The sequence below is a fragment of the Medicago truncatula genome, chromosome 2 (genome assembly GCF_003473485.1).
Source record: "Medicago truncatula cultivar Jemalong A17 chromosome 2, MtrunA17r5.0-ANR, whole genome shotgun sequence".
Classification (NCBI taxonomy): Eukaryota; Viridiplantae; Streptophyta; class Magnoliopsida; order Fabales; family Fabaceae; genus Medicago; species Medicago truncatula.
In genome coordinates, this window is record NC_053043.1 from 35,856,834 (window position 1) to 35,878,792 (window position 21,959).

General features: G+C 31.8%; 1 protein-coding gene and 1 long non-coding RNA gene across 2 annotated transcripts; one reads left to right on the forward strand and one right to left on the reverse strand.

Annotated features, from left to right (window-relative positions):
- Window positions 1-2,411: 2,411 nt before the first annotated feature.
- LOC120578391 (uncharacterized) lies at window positions 2,412-3,070 on the reverse strand. The gene is made up of 2 exons (XM_039831080.1): window positions 2,996-3,070; window positions 2,412-2,750 (listed from the first exon to the last, which is right to left on the reverse strand). The coding sequence occupies exons 1-2, from the start codon at window positions 3,011-3,013 to the stop codon at window positions 2,412-2,414; spliced, it is 357 nt and encodes a 118-aa protein (XP_039687014.1). The 5' UTR covers window positions 3,014-3,070.
- Window positions 3,071-5,928: 2,858 nt separating this feature from the next.
- LOC25487076 (uncharacterized) lies at window positions 5,929-7,177 on the forward strand. Its single transcript, XR_003009316.2, has 2 exons — window positions 5,929-6,916; window positions 7,023-7,177. It is a non-coding gene; the product is annotated as an uncharacterized lncRNA (long non-coding RNA).
- The last annotated feature ends 14,782 nt before the right edge of the window (window positions 7,178-21,959 follow it).

A 21,959-nucleotide genomic window follows, 5' to 3' on the forward strand; every position in this document is an offset into this window, starting at 1 on the left:
TCTTGGAAAGCTTTACATGTTCTAGGGTTTGGTTTTAGAGACTTAGAAGCTTGAAGTTCACCAGAATTTTAGGTGAGTTCTCTAGATAGAACTCTTTTCCCATGGATGATGGTGTTGTGTGAGATAGGTTGATGAACATTAGCTTATGCATGCTTATTTTAGTACCCTTTATTATGCCAATTGTTGTTTGGAACATGATTATATTGCCATGCATTTCTTATTTTTACATTTTCATGCATTCTGGATGGTTATGGTACCTTAGGTTGCTTAGGATTGAGGTGAAATGTTAAAAATTGCATTTTCTGCACTTCTGGTCCGAAGAAACTCGCTATTAGCGAAATTATTTGGCTATTGACAAAATTTCCATAACCAGTTGGCTAACAGTGAAATTTAGTTGGCCATTACAGAGCCATTTCGCTGATAGAGAAATTTTGGCGAAATGGCAGACTATGTTTTGTTGTTAGCTTGCTTTGACGCCTTGTTATTCCATCCGAAACCACTTGTTTAACGTTTATTAACTTAAAGAAAACCCTCAATCCCTAAGAATCTAATTTATCATCACAATTGAGCTTTCAAAGGGAAATGCATGAGACATATAAACATTTTTCAACAACAATGGCACTCATGAGAGTTTAACATGAACATGATCGGGTAGTAACAAAACCTAGGCACGGGAACTCTAGAACCTCGACTTAGGTAGTCGAGAATATGTAAGATAGCACGCCTCTAAAGCGTATTACGAAAGATAAGACTATGAGTAGAATACCTTGAATAAAATATGACATTTTATGTCTCTTGCGATCCACGCCAAGGGAGATTTCGAGAGGTTCACGTTCAGGGGGACGGGATACGCTCCACAAGGTAGACCCGCACGACATTGAGAGGAGTCTGATGTACCTTAGCTAGGAATTCATCGGTAAAGTAAGGGATTGTACTCGGGGTTACTCCACCCGATAGATTCCGTAAAAGCAACTCAGATAATTATATGACACGCCTTTATATTCTATGCTTATGACAAGAAATGATATGATACGAAACAATGTAAGTTAAGTTATAAGTGAAGACGATCTAGGCTTGCACGATCGTCTTAGGTATGTACGAGTTCACACACGTATAATCAACCAATCAGTTGTATTGCAGACACGTGGTAACCGTAGGTTTCCCCAAGGTTACCTCTAGCCTAGGGCTTAGGTAGAACTCACTGAGACATTATGTCTCATCCCATTCCTTCATTTGTTCAGGTTCACAGGTTGCTCGAGGCAAAGGGAAGGAGAAGGCTTCGGATTAATCATGCTTTGTTGGATTTAGCTCTCATGTCCCTTTTGTTGATATTATGTTATGTACATATATGTGTGTTGTAATGAACTTTGTTGTATGTGTTCATTCGACTAGCCATGTATAAATAATGTAATATATGACTTGAGATGAATTATGTATCTGAATCTCGACTTATGTTGTTTTCGTATTGTATAATTATTGTATCCAATGTCAGTTATAACACACATGTTGAATATTCTTGACACATTTAATATGGGAGTTAGATATATTCCACCCTTAAATTCTGATTTGAGTGTCAGAGTTCCCACAGGTATACCCCCTGTCACCCTAGCTACAACTTCACAACAAGCTCATCACACAATACAATGTTCTCCTGATCACATCAAACAGTGGTGTTGTATGTGGGAAACTGTTTTCCCAATCTTTTCTCCTCAAAACACCGAAACCACCAAATCCAATTTTTCTCATGGAGGATTCCGATCTCCTTCCACCTCATCAATATTCACAACAAATGATTTTGGTCAAAGAAGAATACACTCAATTCTCTCCAATTTTCATGAGGAAATATTGACCAGCCTGAAAACATGTGTATCCCTTTGACAAACTAGTCTTGCTTTGTTTACTTAATTTTTTTCAACTTAGACCTACCATACAATGGACTTGGCTCTTCTTTAATAAGGATCAAAATACTTATAGTCAACAATCTTTGTCAACTTCCTAAAACAAGGTATTGGTACAACAATGTTATTCGATAGGTGACACACCTATCTGACAATGTTAAGAACAATTTTAGCTTACCATCAAGACGAGTGTTCTGTCACACGAAACAATTGTTCATGCATCCTTGTTGATTCAGGTTATTGTGTTATTACCTAGTACTAAAAAATTTATACTTCACATATTAGTTTGCTCACCTTTGCAAAAAGTTGCAAGTCCATGAACTATAATTTGAAGATTACAACCTAAAAAGCTATACGTTTTGTTCAACTAACAAAATATATTCTATTTAATTTGTCCAAAGATAAGTATGCAAGGATTGTATTTTTATATGACATTCCATCACAATGACCAGGTGTTTCTGACATCTCATATGTGCTCAAAAGTAACATATTTTATGTGTTAATCTAGGCATTTTAGTGACTTGTTCTGCAAACAGTAGTTCTTAAACTCAAGAACCTTAAATTGGAGAAAACCTCAAATGGTAAATCAATGGTTGATGCAGAAAGCTTTACATCCATGTCTGATATTCCTCCGTTATGATAATCACAAGATTCACGTTCTATTGAAACCTTAATCACCCCTTTTTCCAGTAATTTCCTCAACCACCCCACAACATCCGCACTTGCACAACTCTCAGGCAAGTGTCGAATGGTACAACTCTTCAAGGGACCAATATGATTGTCAATATTTGATGTAATCATCAAGGCTGCTTCAGCAATTACATCAAAATATTCCTCATTTATGGGAGCTACCTGTCATGCATGAATTCCATCAATATATCATATCTTAAATACGTTTAGGATTAAAGTTCATTCATTTCATTCAGAAAATGGAAGCTAAAATATGTAACTAGATTCTCTATAGCCCTTCCTAGTTGACTCTCCATGAAAATGTGAACCATTTAATTAATCTAATTATTCATAAAGCATAAATTAAAACATAAATCATATAGTCAAAAACAAATAACTTATTTTACATGATTTCCATAACAAATTACCTTGCGCTCCATAGCCATTGTAAGGCGGTCAACAAGTGGAGAATTTTGAATGTAATCTTCAATCAAAGACTTACATTTGTCTTTGGTCAAAACTAAGATCATGAGCGTTCTTCCACAATGTCTCCCATCGCTTGGAAAGCACACTTGTTCTAACAACTTCCATGTATGGAAGTAGATAAATGATAGAACCTAAAAGTGCATCGGGAAGATTGCTGATCAAATCTACTTCTTCCTCCTCTGCCACTTTCACTTTTTTCTGTTCTCCTTCACTCATTCTTTCGTGTTCTTATGTCTTCTTCTTTTATTATTTTGTGTAATGAGCTTAGACTGCAATAAGTTCTTATATATAAGGTTTGTAACATATATTATATGTAGTAAGAAAACAACAAGTTGATAAACATGAATTCCGCTTAGGTTTGAATTTTGAACAAGTTGATTAACACATAAAAATTTAATTTTGAATTTATTTTTTTTAATTTTTGAAAATTAATTTTCCTTTTTCTTAGAAATATTTTTTATTTCGAAAAAAATGAAAAATTCTTTTTTGTCTTTCTAATTTTTTGGAAATTTTTTTTTCTCGATTTTTTTAATTCTGAAAATAAATAAATTCTTTTTATTTTTGAAAACAAAATCTAAAGATAAATTTCCTATTTTTTATAAAATTTTACAAAAATGTTATCTAACTTTTTATTTTTTTATTTTACAATAATTAATTTCCAGGAAAAAATAAAAAAAAAACTGAAAATCTTTTTTTTTTCGTTTTAATTTTGAAAATTAAGTTCCATAATTTTTTATTCAAAAAACAAACTTATTTTTTTTATTAATTTCGTTTTTTTTTTCAATTTTTTTATATCGAAAATTAATTTCCAGTTTTTGTTATTAATTTCTTTTTCTTTTCAATTTTTTATTTTTATTTCAAAATTTTATTTTATTTTAAGAATTGATTTTAAATAATTAAAATGAAATCAGTTACACGTGGCTGCCACATGTGCACAATTAAACAGTCAGCAAGTGACAGCTATGCAAAAATAAGACACATAAGCAAGAAAGTGGGTCTAAGGACCTTTTTAAAAAACAAAAAATTTTGCATAGATTGATTTCAATTTTATTTATTTTTATCAGGAACCAAAACTCAAATTCGCTATATTTGCAGGGACCAAAACATATTTTAGCCTAATTTAAATAATCGAAAAGTGTGAAATAATATAATATATTAGGTGGAGTCCATTTATACCACCAAAATGTGTGGTATGGATATGGATGCTCTAAGGATATTTTTTAAGGAACCCACAAAAAAATTGTCTCAAAAATACAAGTCAAACACATATTAAAGTCATAACTGCGCAATTTTCTATGCAAAAATTGCTACTTTTAGTTGATTAAATAATACCCTAATAGCACTTGTGATCATTTTCCTACAAATATAAATCATGATATACATATAAATAAGGAGAATCCTAATGAGTGTCCTTTGAGACATTGGTTGAAGTACAAAAATAAATAACTTTACAACAAAAAGTCGTGTAATTATTGGTTAAACAAAAGTAAAAACTGATATTTTTGACACAAAATTTTTACTAATGAATTTTTAACCAATGCCCTTAAATCAATGATTAGCAAATCCCTATAAATAAATAGAAGTTGATTATGAATTTTATGGTGTTTCATAAATCATGCAATTAAAAAAGTAAGGTAGACATTCACTTTGATTGAACAGCTGCATAAATCAGTTTTCGCCTGTTTCATGTTTCAAGAACCATTTTCCCCTTTCCTATCATGAATGGTTAAAAAAATTAAACTTGGCTAAAAACTACGAATTCCTATGATTTACATAAGAGACATTTATTTTTAAAAGGGTTTGTCTAACATGTGCAATATTGCACATATTAAAGTAACTAAAAATAGCAACTACCCTCTCTGTTTCAAATTGAGCGTCGTTTTAGTCAATTGCACGCAGATTAATGAATGGAATGAAATAATCATTAGACATAATACTTTTACTAAACTGCCCTTATTTTATAAGAAAAAGACAACTTTAAAGTTGCATTGAAAATTGTGTGAAAGAAAAGTTGGAGAGGGTAAAGTTGGAAGAAAAAAATTAAAGTTGTATTGGAAATGTAAAGTGACATTCATTTTGAAACAAATATTTTTGGCTAAAGTGACATTCATTTTAAAACGGATGGAGTATTTATTGAAAAAAAACAATAAAAAGTTATGGATTAAATAGAAAATCCACAAGTTATAAGAGAAATGATATTTGTACAACCATTTTGTGACAACTTTCTCTCACATACTCACATTATACTCTTATTCTTTCTCTTCCTTTTTTTCTCTCCATTGTTTTTGACCAATGAAAAGAGAGAAAAAAGTGGTTGTCACAAAAGTTGTTTCAAATTGATGTTCAAATATCACTACTCCAAGTTATAATACAAATATTACTTTAAATTTTTTGATATGTGCAAATTTATTTGCACATGATAGAAAAACTATTTTTAAAATAGTACATTACAATTGTGGATTTATCAGAAAGATAGAATAGACCCCAATAATTCTCATTTGTTATGGAAATCAAATTTTTAAAGGTAAATTAATTTAACTTAGAGGAATGATAGCAACACTTACTTTTCTACACTTTCTTTATCACTCATTCTTTTATCGAATGAAATCAATGTATGTATCACCACTTTGTATGAGCTATATTTCCAAGATATAGACCCGATTTAAATCAATAAAAGAATGAGTATTATATATAGTTTCATATTTTCATATTTTCATCAAGGAATTGTTAACAAAATCTATTAAGATTCCTTAAAAAAAAAATCTATTAGGATTGATTACCCTACATCATCTCAAGAAAATTTAGACTTTTTTTTCATGTTTAGAAATATTTTGTCCATTCTTATAGGTCCATAATTATATATAGTTTTATAATTTTCCAACCTTATTTGCCGTTATCAAACTTCAAATCTCAATCCATTGTTCAATATCTAAGATCGAATAGTTACAGTTCTATAATGCATGCTTAATGGTGTTGCTTAGGAACAATAAGATTGAACTAAAATACTTTGAAAAGCAATAACAAAAGAGATTGGGATTGTGTAAAATATCCAGTTAGTCTTTAATACCATCACTAAATCCCTTATAGTAAAGTGTCGTCAAATTCATTTCTCTCATCATTTTCTTCATATTACCTTGTTCTTCTTCTAAAAAAGAAAATTAAACAAAAGGTAGTTTCCTCAAAAAAAAATTAAACAAAAGGTGGTAAAATGGAACACAAATAAAATAAAAATACTAAATTATCTAAATATAAGTTTATTATGAATTTTGGGGTGTTTCGTAAATCATGAAATTAAAAAGCAAGATATACATTCATTTTAATTAAACAAATTTATGAAAATAAAAGTGATCATACTATACTTTGAATTTGTGCATAAATACGTTTTGAAAAATGTTAACGGGTGTTCCCGGGATACTCTTTAAGACCTTTAAATGGTAACTTTTAAAAGGTGTTTAAATGGTAACTTTTTTATAATCCTTAAAGAGTGTTTCGGGAGTACTTGTTAACAAGATCCGAACATTTTCGCCCGTTCATGCATATAAATTTTTCGTGCTTCAAGGACATTTTTCCTATCATGAAAGGTTAAAAAAAATATTAAAGTTGGTTAAAAATTATGAATTCCTATAATTTACTTGAGAGACATTTAGTAATGATTCTTATTTTTGGAAGAGATTTTTACCAAGTTATAAGTGTGATTTTTTTAATTTTATATTAGGAGATAGCTAGCTTTACACCTATAAAATGATCAAATCTTGTTCTATTTGTTACATAAAAAAAGTTGAAAAAGATGGGTGCAATTCTGAAATTAGTCTCAGCTATGTTTCTCTTTCTTTCCCTATTTCATGCTGCAAGAAACATTGACGGTAAGAAAATTCTTTGCCCTTCAATTTTTCTTGTTTATTTCTTACTTTTATGTTCAAGCCTTTTTCTCATTTTAACAACATTTGTTTATTCTCTTTTTCATTACAGCATTATCTGGATGTATTACCAACGAAGATTGTATAAAGTATCAGTGTAGTGCGGAAAATTGTATGGTGTGTATTAATTTCGCGTGCAAATGTAAGTATAGTGTATTCTAAGAAAATGATAATGAAATGAAATAAGATAGCAAAAAATATTATTTAGATTGTCTTCTTTTTTTCTAACAATGGGGTATTAATTATTGATATTTTTATATGGCTTAACTAGAGATAAAATTTATTTGAGTAATTATAAAGAAAATATGTTTTTAATAGAGTAAAACTTATTGATTTGAATAACGTAATTTTTAATATAAAAGTTATTTTTTAATTAATTTATTTGTAATCAATAATAAATAAACTTATAGATTCAAATAACGTAATTTTTAATATAAAAGTTATTTTTTAATAAATTTATTTGTAATCAATAATAAATTGATTGTGTTGAAAATTATTTCGTGAATTGAAAAGCCCTTGTCTCCAATTCATACTTTTTCACAAATACTTGTATCCTCTATTTAAAATCTTATGTAAAGAACAATTTTTGTCTATTAAAGAAGTAAGATGAGTGAATATTTAGAAGAATAAAATATTATTGTTTTCGGTTTTGTACCCTTGTTGAAATTGTTGGACAACAACCAGACCAAAAACTCAAACTAAACATAACACCAACACAAATCTTTCTATAAAATAGAAAGAAGAAAAACCAAGAGACAAATATTTATCTCCAATTAAACTTCATGGGATTCAAAAAAGAAGAGGATGAAATAATAAACATCAAGATAAACCAAAACATATGAGTAAATTATCCCTTCTCTAAGTTTCCACCCATATTTGGAGCATGCAACAAAAATTAGCGCCTTATTGCAATGTTGTTGTGTTGTCTACTATCATCAACATCTTCAAAACTATATGGTTTTATAGAAATAAAAAGAGGTTCATAAACTCTTTCATTCCTTGGAAGTCTTCCATACCCATGAGTATTTCTATTGTGTCTCTATTAGGAAATCATACAAGTTAGACAACTAAATAATTCAATCAGATATTTTGTAGTATCAAGGCCTTAATATGAAAGGCTCCCCGAATTAAAGAAATCATTTGTCAATCTCCTCTTTTTAACCGGATCAAATGCAACATTGATGATGCTACACTTGGTGATTCAGGTTCATATATTTTTTGGTGTTTATTCCAAGACAAAAACTCCCCATACTTGGCCAGAGACGATTCATTTGACCCCTCTATCCATGTTTTTGGCCTGATTGATACTGATAATTTTTTATTTTTTTTTGTGGTGGTCGGGGTTCGAACCCCTGACCTTAAATATTTTATGCATTGTCCATACCAACTGAGTTAAGCTCACGAGGACGGATCAATATTCTTTGATTCGTATCAATATTCATCTAAGAACTTATGATACGATTCAAACTCTTACCTTTGGAAGTTTGAATTGATTCAATGTTCATCTAAAAATTGTCTAAATTGTATCAATGTTCTTGTTAATCGTATCAATCTTCATGCTTTCCATATTTCCATTTTTACACTATTTAATCGTATCAAGCTTTTGTTGAATCGATTCAAGCACGTTATTTGTTGATTAAAATTAACTCTTTTCACTCACACCTATATATATAGTCATAGCCACGCAATTTTTGATTATTGAAATAATTTGCAAATAGACTTTAAAATTCGAACATCTTGTGGGTGTCCAATTTCAAGAGGTCTTGAAGATTGGATCTTGTGTGATTGTTTAGCATAGAAGATTTGAGAATTGAATGAATCTTTGTAATTATACATTTGTCTACATTATTAATCATAGTGGAAGACCGTGATATAGGTGTTTTCTATCACGAAAAGATGATGTACCCCTAGCAGGACAAAAAAGGAGAACCTCTATAAATCTCGGTGTTCTTATCTTCCATATCCTTTAAACTTTCAGCATTATAATTGAATGAATTCATAGTGTGAAGTTAGCATAAGTTAATTATGAGTTTACTATTTTACAAAACCTAACATCAATTTCATCAATTGAGATTTTCTCAATTCAATTTTATCACAATCAAAGTTGAAAGTAAACTTCAAACAAATTGCTTCATATACTTCGTGTTCATTAGTTGTTAGTATAGTTTATTGTTAATAGGTTCGGTTTGATATAGTTTAGTATTGATTGTTGAATTGTATTTTAAGATTCATATTGAACTTGTCAATTCATATTTGAATCTTTATTTACTTTCATTGCCTTACTTTTATCATCATTAGCAAACACGATTCAATAGTCATAAACGATTTTAACTCCCGCTTTCCTAAAATCTTTTGAAATTGAAAAATGCTATTCACCCTCCTCCCTAGCGCACTTCTCGTATCGTCATATAGATTAACAAGTGGCATCAAGAGCCTGGTTCTCTTCACTAACGGTCAATTACTGAAAGAGTCGACATGAGGAACAAAGAGCCTAATGGGGCTCACAATAGGCCTCCTATTTTATATGGTGAAAATTATGACTATTAGAAAGAGTGTATGAGTGTTCACATTCAATCGGTATATATGGATTTTTGGGATGTCGTTCTCAACAGGCGCTTTGAACCGCAAGTCGATGTTGATGGTGTCATGAAAAACAATCCTAAGGCCGATTAGAGCGATGATGATAAGAAAAAGGCCCAATACAATTTGAGAGCAAGGAATATACCCATTTTCGTCCTCGGCGTAAACGAGTATCACTCGGTCTCACATTTTAAGACTACTAAGGCAATGTGGTACACCTTGGAAACCCTCCATGAAGGTACCAAGGGTGTTAAGAAATCAAAATTCAATATCATCATCCAACAAGATGATCTCTTTCACATGGAGGATGGTGAAACCATATCCTCCATGCAAATGAGGTTCACTCACATTGTTCACAAATTAGAAAACTTAGGAAATGCCATCTCAAACCAATATTGTACTAATAAGGTGTTGAGATTGTTGGTGTAAGCCCTAGAGGACAATATTTTATGTTAAACTTATACTACGTATCATGACTTTTATTATTGAATAATATATGTCATTCTTTATTATAATTATTGTAAGATTAATAAAGTCCCTAGAATAGATAGTTCGTGTAATGGTAATCATGAGATTACATTGACATAAAGAACGTTATTCTGTTACCAAAAAAAAAAGAACGTTATTCTTAAATATATATATATATATATATATATATATATATATATATTCAAGCTTTAATACAAATTGGGATAATAATAAAGCGGAAAGACTATTATGTATGTAGACTGATGATCACATCCCATGGGTCATGGATGTGAGATATTAATTAAGTATATACATGGGTATAAATATTAGGAGTAATATTTATACTGGATTGACCCACCGTGAGAATACTACATAGTATGTTATAAAAGTGTAACATGATATTCTCACAAGGATAATGGTGTATACCACTCTTAGACTTGAAACCACTATGATCCCTAGATGTGGACTCAAGTGCTTTATTGTCATTCAAACATTGTCTGTAACAGGATAATCATAATGTTGGTTAATGGGCACTTGACGAATCATGATAAGGGACATGAGTGTCCTAGATGAGATTTGTCCCTTCTTCATAACATGAGATATACCTTTAGGCCTCTTGATGAAATATGACTGTAAAATTGCATAGTCATGCCGAATTAAGTCAATATAAGATATTGAACTTATTCGTTATTCAGTATATTTCGGGATCAGGAAATATAAATATTGATCTATACAAGAGTGACAAAATATATGTCTTGTGATCGATTTAGATATGAGGACAACGGAGTAATTGTACACATGAACATTATCATGGAAAAGGTTTCGTCAGATCAATTGACATTCTTGTCACTTAGGTAGCAGTGATGTGTTGCTAGATACCACTCACTGTTTATAATATTAAATATAAGATTTAATATTATTGCCAACGTGACAAGAACCTATATGATCACACACAATAGAACGGTCAAAAGGAGAAATATAAGTAAGACTTATAAGATGGGTGCGTTTAACAAATAACACTAATTATTTAGCAAAATGCTAAATGGGTTAATGGGCTTACGGAAGTCCAATAGTCACTTCTCAATTCAATTTTCTCACAATCAAAGCTAAACGTAAACTTCAAACAACTTCTTCATATACCTTGTGTTCATTAGTTGTTAGTGTGATTTATTCTTAATAGGTTTGGTTTGAGATAGTTTAATTTTGCAATTTGAATGTGTGTAATGATTGTTGAATTATATTATAAGATTCATATTGAACTTCTTAATTCATATTTGAATCTTTGTTTACTTTTATCATCATTATCAAGCATGATTCAATAGTCATAAACGATTTTAACGTCCACTTTCCCAAAATCTTTGTAAATCAAAAAATGATATTCACCCCCTCTCTCTAGCGCACTTCCCGTATTGTCATATAAACTAACACACCCCTGTTGGAAACTGAATCTAAACTTGTTGCTTTGGCCTTCAAGTTATCCATCATTGTTTCTTGGAATATCAAAAATAGAGGGTTGAACTTCATTACCACTATTAGATCTATTGATGAATAATATGGAAGTCTCTAGAATAATAAAAAAATAATATGGAAGTCTCTAGAACACCAAAGAATAATAGGGAAGTATCTAGAATACTAAAGAATAATAAGGAATCTAGCTACTAGACACTCTAAAATTAAGCACTGGAAAAATCTTAATGTTTCTAAATCCTTCTAGTCATATGAACTATAGCATCCATATCTCTAGACTTTTCTTTGTTTGTAGATATTTCTAGTTTGTAATGGGGAGTCTTCCTAGAGTAGTATAAATAAGGCTCACCACCAAGTGTTTAGGCATAGTCAAGCATTGAAGAATTCAAGCATTCAAATAATAATATCTTTTTTGAGAATATTAGAGAGTTTTACTATTTTCTCTACCTTTCATTTTGTTCGTGGGTCATCTATGTCTTTCATTGTTTCTCACATATATCGGTAAGGAAACCATTGTGATGACAAACTTGCAAACATCGGTCACTTTATGTTTGGTTTGATCATTGTCCTATTGTAATTAAGGAAGATTTTGTTGAAAATTAGTTAGGGTTTCTATACTATCATTTCTCTTAATCTTGGGGGAGAGTTTTGACTCTTGTCCCCCTCTACTATATTCTTTGCTTTCTAATATATTTGGGTGACGCCATGCTAGGCTCTCATTGTTTTGATGATCGGGGGTGGAGGATTTAAAAAGTGAAGTGATAAGAAGTGGAGGGTTCAATCCACATCTACGTATTACTAGCTTTTTCTATTTAGAAAAACCGGAGGACCAAAAGTAGATTTAAGTGAATACTTTCTCTGAGTAAAAAATTGAATACTTATACATAAGGTATAGTATTTATTCATGTAAGGGGTGTACAAACTAAATCAATGGCCCGATACATGTGACGATCAAAACCAATTAAATTGGACCAATTCTTTCATGTTCGGATCAAAGCCGAACTAATCAAACTCAACATTTATTAATTCGGTATCATGTCATTCAAAACAGACCACATAAAATCAAGTTGCTTGGACTCCGGTGGCAATGAGCTCTTTCCAAAGACGTATCCGAGAATATCGGATTCAATTCCCATGAGAAACAACGTTTGGCCAGTGCACATGCCTCTACACACGAACTAGATTAGTCGCTCACTATTTATGGGTCAGAAACCGGTGCGAAATAAATAAAAAAAAAACCGCCACCTAAAATCCAAACTAAAACATTACGTGTTTTTAATTTCTTTTAATCTACACTATTTTAATAGTTTTATCCTAAACAAGTATGTTGTAGTAATATGTCTTTTAATCATTGTACCTTGTGTACTTATTTAAAAGTATAAACAATTTATAATGATTGAAAAAATTGATTTTTTTAATAAAAATTCTTAAATTTTAAAACTACAAATCCGATTAAACCAAACCAAATCAAAATGTTTTTCATCAATTTGAATAGAATTTGGTGAGAAAAAATTGTAAAACCAAACCAATTTTTTTTTAATAGACCATCAATTTGGTACTTCAACTATCACTTTCTCATTAATTTAGTCTTTTTATATTTTTTAAAAATTTAGTATCTGATTAAAGGACCGACTAATCTAAATGGTTCAATCGTATTGTCCATTTGTAGGGGCCTATTTAAAGCTATGTATGAATTAATCCACGAAAATTAAACTATAGAAATATACTAAGTAGTCCTTAAACTACTTTTAATCCATAAAAATAGTTGTTGAATTATTATTGTCACTTTTACTTTCAAAGAAAATGAAGAACTAACTTACTTGATTAATAAATAATAGTTTATTCCTAAAAAGAATAAATTGTTGAATAAATAAAAGTTTAATAATTATTCAATATATTTCTATAATTTATGGATCAAGTTGAACAAACTATGGTAGTTTAGAGATTCAATTTGATAATTTACTCTATTTTTTTATTGGTTCCAATTCATTTTCTCTCAAATTTCAAACCAAACTTATATGTATATCAATGATTAATTACACATAAATAGAATGGTTGATATGGATTTCTCTCGCAAACTCTTTCACGAAATTGTGGTCGAAAGGGAAGGGTATGCCTTTCTGGTGACGGTGGCCTATGAATGGTTACCAGATTTCTGTTCTCACTGTCAGAATATAGGGCATGATGTTACTGCTTGCAGGCTTTATCCTAGGAAGGAAACAACGACACCTAAGGAACAGATTGCGCAGGGGAAGAAGCAAGTCCCAGCAAAGAAGGTTACCTGGGTACCAATAAAAGATAATCCATCTGGAATTGGTTCCTCTATTGCTTTTGGCTCCAGGGAGGAAAATGACTCAGAGCCGATAAATGTAGATGAGGAAACGGAGGCAGTCCCACAACCGCAGCAAAATTCAGATGTTCCCGTTCAGAAATCTATTGAGGTAACATCACTGGAGGAGGAAATGGAAACAATCACACATCCGCAACAACAATCTATTCCAATCTAGAAAACACTTGAGGCCGCAGAGGTGACAATATGACTCAGTGCAGCAGCATCCCAATCTCATGGGACTAGGGCTGGAAATGAGAGTTGAACCGAACCTATTTGAGCTTGACTTGACTCGATAAAAATTGGTTCGGCTCGAAACTCGACTCAAGTTCGAAATGAACCTTTTTCTTAACTCGAGTTCGGCTCGTTTAAAATTCGGTTCTTTAGGTTCAACTTGTTTACTTATTTCGATAAGTTATTTTTGACAAAAATATGTTTTTGACCATTTAAAAAAAAACAAAAATAGAATTAAAATAAAACTATGAGGCATATCCACTACCTAGAAAGGTAGTAGCACTTTACTGTAGCTTACAACAGTATAAGTTTACAATGTGAATCAAGAATACGCTTGTAACACCCAAGGCTGACGAGGACGGGGAGTGGTCGCCGGTGCACAAGGCACGATAATGAGCGGCTCCCGACAGCTTCTAGAGGAATCGAATCACATCGGAATGAGAGGGATCCTGAGGCCTTGTAGGTATGGGACTACATGGTTGAAGGCAGGCTTATAAGAATTGTTGGGTACTACCTATATCAACAAGATGCATCTTCTTTTCGGTAGCTCATTCCATAAGAACTCCACAGTTAAGCGTGCTTGACTTGAAGCAATTTTGGGATGTTTGACCTACAAACACGCTGAAAAGACTCGTGTTGGTTTGTGGGATCAGTCGACAATGCTGAAAGCAGTCTGGGATGTTACAACGCTTCTCTTGTAAATATATAATAGGTATTTAACCCGTGCGTTGCACGGGTTTTATTAAAATTAAAATGAGCTTTATTGAATATTTAAAACATAAAATATGTTCACTTTAATTAAAATTGTTGGTGTCAAATGGAAACATGTCGAAAATAAATCAAATTTATAGTGCAAAAGTGTTTCCTCATGGCCGTGTAAAAACTATTAAAATAAATAAAAATATTAAAATATGTGTAGAACCTTCTCTTGTCTTATAACCCAAAGAAAACATATACTCTCCGTTGAAAGACAATTATATGCCTTAAAACACAATCTCTTAAATCTTCCAAGCAATCTAATCCCTAAAATAAAAGTTGTGTTTCCTTTGATTAAATGTATAACATCATCATTCAAGATTGTCTAAGTTGGGTTACACCATTTACAATCAGACTTTTCTCCTTTGATTGAAAGCCTCCAACAATCCATTTTCTCTAAATGCCTACAAAACTTCAAGATACTACATGTAATTTGAAATCGTTAAGAATAATAATTGAGTAGATAAATTTAGGGTACATAAACCCACACACGATTAGATATAAAAAATATTGAAAATAAAAGGATGAAAATAAACATATAATAGATGACAACAATTAGAACTACTTAAATTTAAAAACTAATTTCAAATTTTAATCAATGCAAATATAAGGGTTAAAGGAATATACTTACATGAAATGCCATTTTTTAGAGGCTTTTCAAGCATCAAGGATGTGTATAAAGCAAAATAGAAGTCTCATTTATCCTCCTATTCTCTCATTCACATGAGAAAATTAGTTATATACACGATAAAAAAATCAAAGAAAATAAAAATGAAAGCTAAAAAGTAGAATAACAAACATTATATTGATTTGCAAGACGATGTCAAAAAATTAAGGCTATAAGGATTCAAACATTCTTTATCGTAGAGTAACCCAAGTCTCTATCCTCCACATAAACAAATGAATAGTCTAAGATATGTGTGAAAAGTAAAAAAACCAAAACAAAAATCATAATACATAATTGAATAGTACCATTCAAGAGGTGTTGAAGAAAACCGTGTAACTCAAAATTATCACTCCACTTTTGCATTGTTTAGTTGATGATAATTTTAATCATCAGCTTGACCAAAAAAAAATATAATTAATCATCAGCGAATGAAAATGAAGAAAATTATATGAAGGCTATGGTGAGAGACATGCATAAAAATATTTTCTAGCATTCCTCCTCAAAAGAGTGTTAGAGAGAATGCTCAAAAGAGAGTGTTGCTAACATTCCTCCTCTTTTTAATAGCATAATAAACTATTACAGATATGAATCAAAACTTACATAAATCAAAAACAAAAAATATTATAATTAATGACCGTTATGAATATCAATAGCAACATGCATCAATAAATTTTCTAATAAGGTAGCAACCCATAAAAATATAATCGATTAGTTTTAACCAAATAGCTTATGATTCTTTCAACAAAAAAAAAAAAAAAAAAAAACCAAATAGCTTATGATGTATTGAATTCACAGCAATGGAGGTTTGATGTTAAACAAAATATTGATGGATGGGATATAACCAATAAGTAGGTGAGTAAGGAATGGCTAATCTATGAGTTTTATTAATTAATAGTGTGAGAAGCTTTTCCTTCAACAAAAAAATAGTGTGATAATCTTTTCTAGATGTGGCACATAGGCACAATCCAGGTATTAGAATGAAGCAAGTTTCAAATTTAAAGATATATATAGATAGATAGATAATAGTTCTCCTCTCTAATGTTTACTAAACTCCCCGATATGAAACTATTTGTTTTTCTTTTTTCTTGTTGTTACACACACATCTTTTTTTGCTTTCTTTATTAAAAGAAGTATATAAAAAATTACATAAATTACACATTATATAAAAAATACCAAATAACATTATATATATATATAGAGCTGGTTCATGAACCTAACGAGTCGAACCATACGAAGCTCAAGTTCAACTCATTTATTTAACGGGTTTAGTGTTCGGCTCATTTGGTTCGTAAACCAAGTTCAACGAATCAATTATCGAATCGAGTCTTGAACTATTTTCGAATTGGTTCGGTTCATTGCCAGCCCTACATGAGACGAATTTATTGACCACACAGATGATATCCCGACAGCAATACCGACACTTGTGGTAACTCATACTTCTCACAGTCTTGTTAATAATAATAATACTTTTAGTATGCAACTTGAGAATGTATATGACGAGATAGTTAGAAATGATTTGGAGGGAAATCAAGAACATATTTTATCTCCCATCAAAGAAAAAATATTAGATGTCAGTAGTATTGTTGCTCCGACTGGTGCACAGATAGATCCGGTGCTACAGAAGGACTTAGATTTTATGCAATCTTGGTTAGCAAAGGTTGTTGTGAATGAAGTGCCGTTTACAGAGGTAGTTTCAAAGCTTCGGGAAAATAAAAAGAATTTACAAAAAACTTCATACAAAATCTGTTTTCAAGGTCCTCTTCCACCGCTTAAATAAATATTATTTATTGGAACATCCGGAGGATTGGTAATAATGATTCCCGTCTTGCTTTCCGTGATATATGTCGGTTGCATAATCCGTCGTTGGTTTTTTTTTTTTTTGTGGAACCAATGGTACTGGCGTATGATTCCATTCCTAATTGGTTTTGGAGCAATCTCAATGTTACCAATTATTGTCTGAATAATAGGGAGCCTTACTGTGATTGTGGTTCACTTAATTGTCTTCCTCTTTGTTGGCGGATTTTGCTAGGGACATGAATGGGTTGTCTAATTATAGATTTCCTTAGCTATTCCAATTCCTTATTTCCTGTACATATTTATTTTTTCTTTTGAGAGTATTGGCCTAGTCCCCCCCCCCCCCCCCCTTATTGTAAATTTTTCCCTTTTTTTTTTTTTTTTTAATAATATTACGTATTGGAAAGGCGATAGTGGATGGGGGCTTCTGTTGGATGTCAGTCTAGTTGGGATGCCTGAGATTCTCTCGGATGCCCAACCTTTCTCTTGGCCTTATAAAAAGAAGTTAAACTGATAACAAGCTACGTTGTTAAGATTTTTTGGATAGTAAAATCAATCCTTGTAAATACGACATTCATGGACCTAGGATTCATGATGTTGTTGTGCATGACCACTTAAACTCTATGTAAAAGGTCAACAACCTCCGATGCTAGGAAATAAATAATGTGAAAAGCAAATGGTATAAAACATGTTGATTGTTATAACACGCTGTCTCATGTTTGGTGACTTTACTTGAGGCAACTTTTAAAGTTGACTATCCTACAATAAAATCTCAACCCTAATCCAATAAGTGGTGAAACCCCAATCAAATTCACAAATGCATGTTTTCCTCGTACTCATCCGTTAGACTCCTACATTTTGTTTTCTAATTAATTAATTGTTAATTAATAATTAATTATATATGTTATCCTGCTATGTATATAATAACCCGAACTGTTCTTAGATAATTCTGATGTCAGGCACATGGATGATTTGGTGAAAAGATTTTGTCAACAAACACAAGATCAAACACTTGTTTAACCAACCGAAAAGCAAAATCCATTCTTTATATGCAAACATTGCATTATTTTCCACTCCAATTAATATTAAATAATTACAACCAAATTTTCAAACGAAGAGCTCAATGCACGCACCGCTGAGATAAAACAAAAGGAAAATGTTATAAAAACACATACACATAGTAGCAAGTTTTTGAATTGTGGAAGAAACTGACAAAAAGACAAGTGATGTTGAGTAAGATAACACATGTTGAATTTCCAAGATAGAAACACTTGTATTTTTTTTTTTTGAAAGAAGAAACACTTGTATTATTTTTTACTCCCTCCGTTTCAAAATAAGTGTCGTTTTATTCAAAAAATTGTTTTAAAATGAATGTCACTTTCAGTTTTCAATGCAATCATAACTTTTTCTTTTCAATCGTACCCTTCACTTAATATTATGTTACACTACTTCCAAAGTATTATTTTTTTCTTTAATGAAAAACAAACCAATAGTTGATTAGGATAATTTGGTAAAATTGCTACGACATTTGACTACTTTATTTCATTCCTTAATTTGTGTGCAATTGGCTAAAGCGACACTCATTTTGAAACAGATGGAGTAGTATTTTTGAAAGGTCATATTGTGTAATTTTATTTTTGGAAATAGACTAGTTTGATTTTTTGTCATTAAATTTATGGTTAAATATGTTTTTGGTCCCTATAAAATTGGGAATGACTAAGTTTAATCCTTACTTAATTTTAATAGGTTTTTTAGTCCATACAGAAAAGAATTACTTCTAATTTTAGTCCATGTTACAACAAAGTTTGTTTAATTATCCTTAAACTCTTAAATTTTGGAACGATTTTTTTGAGACAAGTTTAAAACACTATGAAAGAGCTTAACTCAGTTGGTAGGGACAATGCATAATATATGAAAGGTACGGGGTTCGAATCCCGGCCACCACAAAAAAGGTTCATTTACTAAAATTTAGAATTTTTTAACATGAAAGGAATTAAATATGATTTTTTTAAAACGACAAAAGTTAATGATAAAATTAACAAAATTTGGATGTAGAAATCAGATTTTGCGATAATTTTTTGTAGATGAACTTTTAGTAATGTTCTTAACAAGTCTACAAGAAGTAGTTGTCACCGATCGGGACAATGCTTTGATCAATGCTGTGGAAAAGGTTTTCCCTAAAGCTACTACTTTGTTGTGCTCATATCACATTGGACAAAATGTGAGAGCAAAGTGTAAATTGGATTGCAGAGTGACGGATCTCAAAGGCAAAAATGGGAAAGCGATTAAGCCTGGTTCGGTGGTGAAGATTGTGATGGCTGCATGGGTGGATATTGTGGACTCCGAAACGGAGGAAGCATACATTCCCAAGTTTTTGGAATATGTTGAAAAGACAATTTTGGATCCGGTTAAGAAGAAGTTTGTGAGGTTTTGGGTTGACAAAAACCTTCATATGGGGAATACTAAAACAAACAGAGCTGAATCTGCACACGCTCTGTTGAAAAAGTATTTGAGTAGTAGTATGGGTCATTTGAGTACAAACTGGAAATCCGTTCATAACATGCTAAAGTTGCAACATACCGCAATACATGATTCATTTCATACGAGCATAATAATGCTTGAACATAGGTTCAAAGGAAAGATGTTGTGGTCTAATTTGATCCGGAACATTTCAAGGGAAGCATTACATCATCTCGTAATGGAGTACAATAAAGCACTTGAAATTGGTACGGATAAATCAAAATGTGGTTGTTTGAGTTTGATCATTTACGGATTACCGTGTGCGTGTATGATTGATTTGAAGATCAAGAACGCAACCTCCCTCCGTTTGGAAGAAATTCACACCCACTGGAAGATGTTGAGGTTTGAGTACGAGGTTGACCCCAAACTGCCAAAAAAATAAGACATCTCTCTATTGCCAGAATGAGATATTCTTCAGGTGATTTTTTAAAAAAATTGTGTTACTTTAGGTTCTGCCCAGGATTTCTGTTTTAATTTCCTGTACTGGTGCAATCCGGATTTTATAATCCGAACAATGTTAATGCGTTCCGGATTATAAAATTCGAAATGTAGCATTTACGCCCCATGCAAGCGCATTTAAGGCTCATGCAAAGGGCGTATCGGGAAGTTCCGGATTTAATATTCTGAAATATATAATTTAGTTCCGGATTTTAAAATCCAGAATGTATCAGTGCACAGACCAAAATGACAGTTTTCTTACAATATTTAGAGCTGTCAAAACGGGCTGAGCTGTATGGGCCGGCCCGTTTAGCCCGAATAAATATAGGGCTTGGGCCTAAAATATTGAGCCCGAATTTTAATAGGGTTTTTTAGCCCGGCCCTTAAAAGCCTGGTACCCGTTAGGGCTAGCACGAATGGGCCGCGGGTAGCCCGATTAAAGTCAACATACTACACAAAGACCAAATTCCAATTTGGATGCATAAATTTATTGAAAAGGTTACAGATGTACCCGGTGATGGCCATTGTGGGTTCCGAGCAGTTGCGGTCCTACGTAACTTGACTATTGATGATCACACATTAGCCTGGTACAACCTTTATAAAGAGCTTATTGGTGTAGAAAATGCCCGCTATCGGACCATGATTAATAATAATAGGCGGTATAAAGAGGTCTTGGACGCTTTATCCTACGCCGGTATTGGGAATGCACCACGGGATAAATGGATGACCACCATGCCGGTTATAGGTTTCCTCATCGCACAAAAATTTAACCAACCGATTGTTGTGTTGTCCACTGGGTTAGGGCCATCGGCAACCTATTTCCCTCTATGTGGTCCGCCGCCGCCGCCGCCCAGTATCTCTCTGTTGATGTGTCTAGCATATGTGAATGACAACCATTTTATGGCATTGGATTTGAAGGATGGTTTTTCGATTCCTCCCACTTGCAATCTATGGAGACGACACCATCGAGAGGATGCAGACAGCTGGCCTGATAGATATGTCAGTCGGATGGTAGATTATAATGAGTTAAGTCGGGCGGCGGGTCAAGCGGTGGTAGAAGATGATGAAGAATTGTACATTATTGAAAATCTTGATCCCGATGAGAGGGTTAGTCCTGTTGGTCCTGGTCCTGGTATGAAGGCTGAAAATGATGATAGCTCCATTGATCTTTCGGCAACATAGATTAGATATATATCATTGGTTTAGTTGAAATGTATATCATTAGATGAAATGTGTAATGATATAAATTTAACTCTTTTTTGGTATAATGATATATATATATATATATATATATATATATATAATCATTTTTTTATATAATATTTAAGTTAATTGCCTTTTATACATAGATATATAATGATTTATTGAAAAACAATGATAAAACCCACAATGACATGCAAATCTGTTTCAGTTATGTGTACTGGTTGATTCCGGAATATACAATCCGGACACGTTTGGATTACAGAATCCGAAATGCTCCGAGAGTAATTTTGAAAAAAATAAGGCGCACGAAGAAAGACATAGAGTGGGAAAAATAATAGTCTAATAACTAATAATATTAAGATACCTATATATATATACACCGATCTTCTTCTTTTTTGACAAAGCTATATATACCCATCTTGTCTATTAAGATAATAAGTAATAATATACCCTCCTTTAAAAAATAATAATAATATACCTTTTTTAAAAAAATTAATAATAATAATAATAATAATAATAATAATAATAATAAT